Source organism: Melozone crissalis, unplaced genomic scaffold (assembly GCF_028551555.1).
Source record: "Melozone crissalis strain CALT ecotype California unplaced genomic scaffold, PUWL_Pcris_2 ptg000056l_1, whole genome shotgun sequence".
Lineage (NCBI taxonomy): Eukaryota > Metazoa > Chordata > Aves > Passeriformes > Passerellidae > Melozone > Melozone crissalis.
This window is the reverse complement of record NW_026535834.1, coordinates 3715801-3725942: the sequence shown is the minus strand read 5'-3', so window position 1 is coordinate 3725942 and position 10142 is coordinate 3715801. Positions and strand designations below refer to the sequence as shown.

Sequence of the window (10142 nt, the reverse complement as noted above, 5' to 3'; positions counted from 1 at the left end):
GTTGTCTAACCGTGTGCTAGACATTAGCAGGGAACACTGATGAGTTCCTTAACAGTTCTCTGGGTCACAGCATTATCTTGCCTGGGCCAGTCTGTCTCAGTGATATTCAACTGCTTTTGCTGTCCCTAGCCCTGGCTGGATGCTAATCACTCATTTGCCAGATGTGTGAGAAAACCACTGACAATTCTCTGAGAAAGGTCCTAAAATGTGTGCACTGGTCTGCAGAGTAAGGAAAAACATTGGTCATGCAAATAACAGTGCATGTGGACAACTGCATGGATCTGATGGGAAAATACCACCTTCACCAGTTCTAATGGGATTATTTAGTGCAAATACATCCCTTAGAAGCCACTGTTAGGAACCTGTTTCTCACTCTTGAAAACTTTTATGAATTTAGGCCACAATCCCAACCTCCTTTTCATTGCCCTCCTTCTGGTCAGCCACTGGTTTGGCAATTCTACGTTGGACAGATGTGTTGAAATCCTGAAAACTAAAATTACTTTTTTTTATACAAATGAGGGATGCTTTACAAGGGCATGTAGCAATAGAACAAGGGGGGATGGCTTCAAACCGAAAAGTGGGTAGATTTAGATATTTGGGAAGAAATTCTTTACTGTGAGGGTGGTGAGGCCCTGGCACAGGGTGCCCAGAGCAGCTGTGGCTGCCCCATCCCTGGCAATGTTCACGGCCAGGCTGGGCAGATCTGGTGGAAGATGCCCCTGGCTTTGGGGCGAAACTAGATGATCTTTTAAGTCCCTTCCAATCCAAACTGTGAATCTATAATTCTACTCTTAATTTCTACTCTTGGCATGACATGTTATAAGAACCACAAGAGGACAAGAATCACAGATTATTCTGACACCGATGTGGGATTTCCGTATTTATTCTCTGCGCACAGCCCAGCTCAGCTGAAACGCTCAGCTCCCTTCGGGGCTGCCCTCTCCCTCCCGCTCTCCGCCGAGCAGGGCCGGGCACGCCCGGGAGCGCTGCCTCAGAGGCGTTTTGGAGACCGCTTTGGCGGCCATTTCGCCGCGGCGCTCTGCTCTGTTCCGCTCCCCCGCGCTGCAGCCGGGCCGTGGGCGGGACATGGAGCGGCCCCGGTCCCGCCGCCCTCTCCGAGGGAGCAGCGGAGGGGCGGGACACGGAGCGGCCCCGGTCCCGCCGCCCTCTCCGAGGGAGCAGCGGAGGGGCGGGACATGGAGCGGCCCCGGTCCCGCCGCCCTCTCCGAGGGAGCAGCGGAGGGGCGGAACGGGGGCAGCGCCTGCGCGGCGGGGCCGGGGTCGGGGCCGCGGGAAGTTCGGGCCACGTGGGGCGGGAGTGAGGCGGCGGCGGGCAGAGCGCGTCCCGCAGAGCGCCCCAGAGCCCCGCCGCGCTCACCTCTGCAGGCCCGCTGCTCGCCCGCCCTCCGGCCCTCGCCATGGCCCCCGCCGAGATCCTCAGCGGCAAGATTGTCTCCGGGTACGTAGCGGGGCCGCCCGCCCGCCCTGCCCGCGGATCGGCCGGGTTCCCTCGTGCGGGAAAGTCCGGGAGCCGCGGGGCTCCTGCCCTTCGGTGTGGCCGGGAGCTGAGGCGTGCCCCGGCAGCCCCCGGCTGTGCTGGAGCGGGATGGGGCTGGGGGACTTTTACTCTGGATCTTTGGACGAAGCAGGTTTGGAGACACCCTACAGCTTTTTCACTCGCTTGCAGCCAAAGCTCGCTTCTTGCTGGCTGTAAACTGGGAGTTACTGGACGAAGTACGGTGTTAAAGGTCTCAAGGAGAGAGCAAAGTGCCCCAGAACGCACCTGGTGCTGCTCAGCAAGGATGAGATGAGCGCCCAGGCAGGTGTGAAGGCACGGGCTGACCTGCGGCTTCTGTGCCTGCAGGCTGGGCTGGTGGCATGCTTTATCAGCGGGAGTGGGGAACATGTGCTTTAGGTATGGGCTCTGTTTTCATACTCTACAAGCACTTACTCTTCCTCTTTAAAGGAAAATAAGTTGATTCACATGTTGGTAACACATAGCTGAGCGGTCACAGGTGTCCTGCCAAAGCTGTTTAAAAAGTTTGGGAAACTTTGAAAGAAAAAGTGTTCTTGTACTTTTCAGGATTTACTCAGCTGGTAAGCCCTGGGTATAAGTGAGCCTGCATTGTGTCTTTTAAAAAAATAACCTTTGCTTGTTTTTCCTGCTGCCTCTCAACATACGCATCTAGTAAGAAAGACAAATAAATTTCCCTAATCCCCAGGGAAATGCATTATAGTGGTTCTGTTATATCCTGTGGAAACAGAGTTTGGTTAGGTAGGTTCATTGGGTATCTTCTGTGGATATAATCAGGGAATTTGGGTAGAAAGGTTACATTTGAAAAGATATAAAGCATCTCAGCAAAGCAGTTAGTCCTCCTCTTAGGTATTGCAGTGTCTGACACAGCTACATCTAACCAACAGTGGAGCAGTGCTGAAAAGTAGGCCTTGAATTTGAATATCCATGAGGAAAGGCCGCTTGCATGTTTTTTACCTGGTATTTTTGGAGCCAGTATCACCCATGTGTTGCAGTCTCTGTCTTACATGCTTCATTCCACCTGATGCTTTTGGCAGTGTTGGGGCCAGCACACTTTGTAATGCCTGTGCTTGCTGCTGGTGGGTGGGTGATGATTTGTAGGTTTCTTTCCTGTCATAAAAAGTCACCCTGAAGTGCAGTTGGTCCTGGAAAGATGCTATTTGGGGTACAATGATAATTCACATTAAAACTTCTAGCTTCCTTGGCATGGCATATTGCATTACTTAATTTTAAAGATATAGGGGTGAAATTTTTTATTTCTGTTTGTTTTCTGTACTATAGTAGCAGCTATAAACTGTTCTCAGAAGACATTCATGATGTGCAAATACCCAGGAAGAGGCATGAGCTTTTAATAGGCACATGCAGGAGGAAGGTTTGATTAACTTCCAGCACATCTCTTAAGGTGTTTGGCTGTCCAGAGTCATCAAATCTTGACCTGAAGACACCACAGAATAAAAAAAATAATTGCAGTTGCTCAGCTGTCCTTCAGTGCCTTTATTTGTGCTGTGTTTATGTTCAGTACAGCAAAAGCATCACCTGCTGCCTGTGGGCCTCGGGTAGTTCTGCCTTTTTCTGGTGGAGTTCTTGAAGGAGTCATGAGGGATTGGGGCTGTCCAGCCTGGAGACAGCTGTGCCTTTCCTCCAGACCCCTGGAGAAGTGCTGGTCCAAGGGATTCTCCCTGTTCTGAGTTCACCTCCAGGCCAAGAGTCTGGCAGCAGCAGAAGTGACAGGCATGTGGTTTTTCTAGGAATTTTCAACTGACCCACCTGTTGAAGAAAGGGAATGTCCCTGTCTTTACATCAGCTGCAAAACTTTTTCAGTTACTGTCTTGTAGGGGGTGGGTTTTGTGACTTTACCCTTTAATCAAGAAAAATGTTTATTTGTAAGTCAGTCAAATATTGACAGATGAGTTGAATCAAACAAGTAATGTTCAGCTGTGTAAAGCTGGGCTACTGTGTGTGTTTTAAATCAAAGCTCATAAGTATTGTGAACTTTCTCCTCCAGCCACCAAGCACCCCTTCCTCAAAACAGATGTAAAAATCCCTAATTCCCAATCATGCCAGCTATTTAAACAAAAATCAGGTGGATACTGGCATTCTTATTCTTGTGAAACATGAAAAGAGAATAAGTACTTTGAGAGAGTTTCCTTGCCTCTATAAAGAAGGAAAGCTTAATGAAGTGATAAAGGCAGTTCACACCTTTGGAAGGCTCAGAAGAGGTACAGAGGAAAAGTGACAATTTCAGTGGCTTTGAGTATTTCCTGTGAGGATGGAAAATGTGTTTAGGCTGGGCATGGGAAGGGGAACACAGCAGGCATTGTTTTCTCTGTAGGATTTTGGTGTTGATATTAATGCATCAACATCAAAATGCATCTAGTCTGCTTCTGTCAGTACAAACAAGAAGCTTGCACAGTCTGTGAAATATATTAAATATTAGATGGGTTCTGCATCAATCTGAGTTGGCTGGTTACCTCACGATGGATTTCCTCTACTTCTCTGAGTGGCTGTTTAGTAATTCTGCCTCAGATCTTGCTACAAGTTAAATTTACCTCATTGGCAAATGAGTTACAAAAGATGAGTTATTGTATAACAGCACAGTAAACAAATGACTGATGGGAGGAGGAAAAGCAGTGCTTTAAGTGTGCAGGATATGATGGGTTGAAGGTAATAAAAATACAGTATTCTATACCTTTTATTGCTGGTATTCCCAGAAGAAAAAACAATCTCTGTTTCTGTGTCTAAAGAGATAATCAGAGCAAAACATGGTAGTGGTTCTTCTTTATAGTTTATGTGCCCTGCAGTGAGTTCAGGCTTTACCATCTGAAAGAACCCAGGTTTGGAAAACTCTGGCTTGGCCCAGATTGGTTGGTAGGAGCAGGAGTGGACCAACATTTCTGCTCTGGAGGAGTGGCTGATGAGTTGGGATGGCAGGGAAGATTTGGCCCCTCTCACAGCTCCTAGGGGTGGGCCAGGTGCACTACCTGCTTTGGGTTTAGAGTGCTCACTAAAGTGGTGATCAGGCTGAACATACAGCTGGGGCTAACAACTCCTCAGCCTTTTCAGTCTGGGCCTTTTTTTTTTTTTCCCAGAGTTCCTGTTGTAACTCCAAGTAAATCTAGTCTGAAGTGGAAAAAATTCCCTGATCCCTGAGCTTTCTTTTACCAGATCCTACCCACAATGTTTCAGGCTTGCACTGAAGGGTCCCACACTGTGGATGGGCTGAGATAAAGTGAGCTGCCAGTGCTATTGGTGGCCCCAAATATGAGCAAGAACCCCTTGTGCTCAGTGCTGCGCAGACTCAGTTTAAAGAAATGGGACACTGCTCTAAAGAGTTGATAAGAGAGGAGAAAACATTGTCTGGTGGACAGCAGGGCCACAGATCTGTGATCTGTGCACATCAGCACCAGCTTACAGGGAAGAACATCTGGGGACTGCTGTGCCCCCTTTGTGGACTGAGTAAATTCTCAACATTGTTCCTTCAGAAGGCAAACCTTTGTAGATAGGGCCTGGAATATTGTCTGGAGTGCTGGCAGCCCCTCAGTCCCAAGGTGGATTGAGTCCTTACCTACTGCTATTGTGTTTTCCTCTGATTAAATCAGATAGTAGGGTATTATGTGCAGTACCCATTTTGGGAAGCAGGCCTGCAAGCATGTTGCAGCGTGGGAATGTGGAATGTGGTACCATAACTCATGTTTGGGGCAAACTCTTCCAAGTTTTAAAGACTCAGCTTTGTGTTAAACTCTGTTGTGCTGTTGTCAGTCATCCACATTTGCAAAGTGCCTCAATTGCTGCATCTCAGACCCACCTTGGACATGATGAAAAGGCATCTAAAAAATCAGGAATGTCTTTGTGTGTTTATCTGGTCTGAAGAGAGTTCATGCATGTATTTATGCTGACACAGCCAATAGGGTGGTTAAAAAGCTTTGGAAGTGTGGAAGTGGTAGAAAGTAGCAGGCTTTTTTCCTAGGATGTAATGACAGAGTGCCAGGAGCATGCGACAAGAGGGTGGGAGATGTGAACTCATTCCAGCTCTAAATGATGTCTGGAGCCAGCTGTTGAATTGCCAGCAGGGTTCAGATGGTCTTTCCCAGGTATTTCCTATCCCTGTGCCACCCATTGAGCCAAGCTGTCACTTCCCTGAGGAGAGACTCCTCTGTGCCTCCTTTGGGTGCAGTGGGATGTTCTGTGACATTCTTCTCTGCAGTTCCCTCGCAGCATTTTAAGACAATGCAGTTGTCCTGACCTTGGACATGGTACCCTAGTGGTCTGGAGATGGGAAAGTTTGTTTTTCCACATTATGGTGTTGGTCATGGGAGCAGTGGCAGTGCTGGTGGCTGTAGGGAGGAATGGCTGCAGGGACAGCAGCTCTGGCCAGGATGGAGCAGGACCTGGGGAGGAGCATCAGCCTCATGCAGCTGTCTCTGCAGGGCTGCAGCAGGAGCATTTCTGCTGCATGGTTACGAAACCCTTGGGGAATCTGTGATCCAGGCAGTGGAGCCAGACCCTCCCCTTTGGGGACAGGCTTCTTCTGGAGCATCACTGTCTCTGAGGAGGTGTTTGCCAGCTCCTGTGTTTGGCACTCTTTGCACAGACCCTGGACCCTGATACTCACAGAAGTGTCAGAAACACACCTGGTGTCATCTTCAGTGTGGTGCTGTGTCCTCACCAGCTGAGCACTGAGTCCATAATCCCACAGGAGGGTGTGAGGTTCTGCTAACATGGGAACCATGTTCTCTCCATTTCCAGCAGAGCTAAAGGAGTGTGGTTTGTCCTTTGTCTGAATTTCTGGGAAATTCACTTAATAAATTTAAATTCAGCTCACTGTTGCAGCCCACAGACAGAAATGCTGACAAGTTCTTTAATCTCTGGAGCTGGCTGTTGCATTGTATGCTTAGAACCATGTGCTGTCCTTAACCTGTGTGGACCCTGGACTTTTGTTTGCTGCATGAATTTGTTTGTGGAAGGGCACGTGAGGCTTAGGGTCAGAGAGAAGGCTTTTGGGGAAGCAGACACATAGAATTGCAAATTTTCTATTTGAAGACTTAAAAGCACCTTCATACAGCTAGTAAAAAGTAGTGTTGATTTATCAATATGGGCTTTTATCTTTGGGAAGGCCTGAGGTCCACAACAGAATTTTGTAGACTGTGTAACTAAATAGCTGCTGGTTTGCAAAGATAATTTTTGTGGCTTTGGGGAAAAACAATGATTTCTTCTTTTTTTCTTGAATTTTCTCTTAAACCTTTGCCCATGAGGTTTTTGTGAGCACTGGAAGCAGTGGCACCCAACGCTAGGTGGCTGTCTAACAAATGATTCCTTGATTGAAGGCTCCTAAAGAAAATCCCACTGACAGCACCACGTTTGTGTGTTTGTGTGTGTGCTGCCTTTCTTCGGGAGCTGAAGGGGAGGTGACCTGGCACCTAATGACAGAGAGTGACAGCAGTGCCATGTGTGAACAGCTGTGGCTGCTGGGGGTGAAGGCATACCACAGCCCTGCTTCACAGAGGAAGTTGGGTGGGCTCGTTTCTCTTCAGCTGAGAAGACTGCAATAAAAGTAATACCTAATCCTGGGGCCCTTTCTAATATTTCATGTTTGTTTGTATTTCTTTTTGTTTGCTGGCCACAAACCAGTGCTGCCCTTTCCAGAGATCTCAGAAATAGTTCCCTTGAGGAGTTCCCCACAGCCCCCACTCACTGGCCACGTCCAGGGGGTTTGTGGTGCTCCTTGAGATTGTTGTGGTGTTAGAGGCTGCTCATGAGCCAGCTCAGGTGCCTCCTTAGGGGCTTACAGCTGCAGTGTAAGGAGAGGCACTTGGAGATTTTGCTGCCCAGCAGATGAATTTTTGTCACTTAAGCACAAAGAATTGCTGGGCTGTGACTGTGGTCACAAGGGTTTTCAGGTGAAGAGAGACGAGAATGTTGATTCTATGATCAGAAAGCTTGATTTATTATTTTATTATATATATATTACATTATAACTATACTAAAAAGAATAGAAAGAAAGGTTCTCAGAAGGTTAGCTAAGCTAAGAACAGAAAAGAATAAATAACAAAGGCAGCTGGCTCAGACTGAGAGCGAGAGCCACCTCTGCCATGATTAGTCAGTAAATTTAAACATCTACAGGAGACTAATCACAGATCTACTTGCTGCATTCTACAGCAGCAGATAACCATTGTTTACATTTGTTGCTGAAACTGCAGCTTCTCACAAGGAAAAATCTTAAGAAAAGATTTTTCACAAAAGATATCTGTGACACTGGGCTAAGGTTTGCTATGAGACTTTCTGAACTCATCAGCTGGTCCTGATGTCAAGTGTTCTACTGAGGTGACAGCCAAAGGAAGGCTCAGATCTGGTTTCTTAAGTAAGGCTGAGAACAGTCGCTTCCACTGAGACTTTGAACCACTTGGCCAGATGCAAGCACCTCTAAATACTCTGAACCCACTCCTCAGGTGCAGCAGAGCTCTGAGTACGTGATTCAGGATGCAGCAGGAGAGATGCATGATTTGGGATGTAGCTGGAGGCTGTGACTCCCTCTGAGATGAGGCTTTAAACAGCCTTAGGGCTGCTTCTAGCTGGGCCAGCTGTGCTGTCCCCTGGGGTCAGGGCTGCTGGGCTGAGGAGCTGTGTGCTGCTCCCATTTCTCTGTCTCCTGCCTCTGGCAGCTCTAATTTGGAGCTCAGTTGCAGGGTGGAGTTGCCTCACTGGCTGTTTGTTTTCCTCTATGCAGGAATCACAGGCTCCCAGCTGGCATCAGCTGTGTCCCCTGTCCTTGTACCCTTGCCATTCCCATTTTTAATGAACTGCCACCAACAGCACCTGCTCCAGTCTGGGAAGTCTGGTCCCACTTGGGCAGTAGCACACCTGGTGATAGTGATGTGAGGCTAAATGAGCACAAGGAGAGCTGTGTTTTATACAAGAGGCTGTTTGCTGCAGGGTGGATTTGCTGAGTGTGGTGGTGGCACCTTCTCATCTCAGAGAATGGGGATGGGACACAGGGTGGAGTTCACATGGAGGACAGACCTGTCAAGCCTCTCATGTCCTGTGAGGTTTTGCTTACCTGGCTTTTGGTTCTGAGTGTCTCTTAGATTTGCACTGCAGTGCCACAGGCTCCTTCCAGTGCCATGAGCCTGTGAGAGGGACAGAACTGGGCAGTTCTTTCAGAATCCTGACTGCCTCTGGTGAGGAGATGGAGCAGTTGGGCCTCCCCTTCCCTGGTGAAGGATTCTGCCTGTGGGGCCAGAGGATGGTTGAGAAGTTAGAGAGGAGTACAAGGCTGGGGAGAGGTGGTAACAGTGACTTTTGAGCTGTCTGTGGCTGATTCAGTGCTGGGTTCTCATTATTAAAATGTTCCATGGTAAGCTGGGTGTGAGCTCACATCTGAGCTGGAACAACCAGTCAGTGCTCAGTTTCAAAGTTGTGGTTTTTTACAACTGTATCCTTAAACCTGCCTTTACTGAAGAGTTGGCCTGAGCTGTGAACCAGGGTTTGGTGACTTTTCCTCACTCCTGTCCACCTCCCTTTCTCCTCTCCTTTATCTTTGGGTACCTCCTGCTTGTTTAGTTATTTCCCAGAATTTTACCATTGTAGATTCATAATCCCTTACCAGGACAGTTTGTGTGACAGTGACAACTGGTGCCTCTGGGATTCAGGTAATTTTAGTACAGCATAGGTGAAAAGAGGATTTCCTTTTGAGAAATGAGTTTGAAGTCCCAAGAGTTTCCATGCCAAATTTTGAACCTTTTTTTTACCCTTGTGTCCTCTGACAGCGTGAAGAAGCACAATGTAGACTTCAAAGAAATAAAGTTATTTAAATAAATCTGAATGAACCTGGTTCCAGAGTGTCTCAGTGATTTTTTTGACTTCAGTTTTATTTGGAGATTGCTGGGAGCTGTGTACTCAAGGCATAAGTGCATGTTTGCCAGTCTGCCATCTGTCACTTTTACAACTCCTGACTATCAGAACAACTCCATCGCTGTATCAGAATTCAGCCCTGTGATTAACTTCTACCTTGTATTTGTTTCCATTTTTTCCCCTTTTCAGACAAGTGAGAGAGAGACTAAAGCAGCAAGTTGTTGAGATGACTCAGAAATTTCCAGGCTTCAGACCAGGACTTGCCATTTTACAGGTATTGTTTTCTTTCATGCCAACTACAGAAAATGAGAGTTTCTCTGCAGTGGTAAGGGCACAGCTGATGAGCTTCATCAAAGCTGCCTTGCAGTTGGTAGCATTTTATTAGGAACAGTGTTCTCTGTGAGATGGTGACACAGCCCTGTTATGTCTTTTTGCCAAGTATCAAAGCCCAACAAGTTTTTTGGGTTTTTAAATTGTTTTATTTCTTTCTTCAGACCCTGTTCTCTGTTGGAGTGTTGTGTTTGTGAAATGGTAAAGTCAAGCTGTTTGCCTGTTAAGAGCAAGCAGTGCTTGTAGACTCCACTCAAAATCTCTGCACTTGAGTGAGCCCTGAAGTTTGGCAGCTTTCAGAGATGTGTTTGTACCAGAAATCCTCCAAATGGGATGTTTATTAAGTGATCTGGTCTGCTGTTATGTCAAAACACGGAGAGAAAAGAGGGGTAGAGGAGGGGAGGGAACCCAAACAAAACTAAAACTACCT

General features: G+C 47.5%; 1 protein-coding gene across 1 annotated transcript in view; it reads left to right on the top strand.

Annotated features, from left to right (window-relative positions):
* The first annotated feature begins 1319 nt into the window (after window positions 1-1319).
* The window catches only part of MTHFD1 (methylenetetrahydrofolate dehydrogenase, cyclohydrolase and formyltetrahydrofolate synthetase 1), a 40846-nt gene continuing 32023 nt past the window's right edge, over window positions 1320-10142 (top strand). Inside the window, exons 1-2 of the mRNA XM_054286802.1 lie at window positions 1320-1459; window positions 9572-9656. Of these exons, the coding sequence (XP_054142777.1) occupies window positions 1419-1459; window positions 9572-9656 (126 nt within the window). The 5' untranslated portion in view covers window positions 1320-1418. The remainder of the gene's footprint in view (window positions 1460-9571; window positions 9657-10142) is intronic.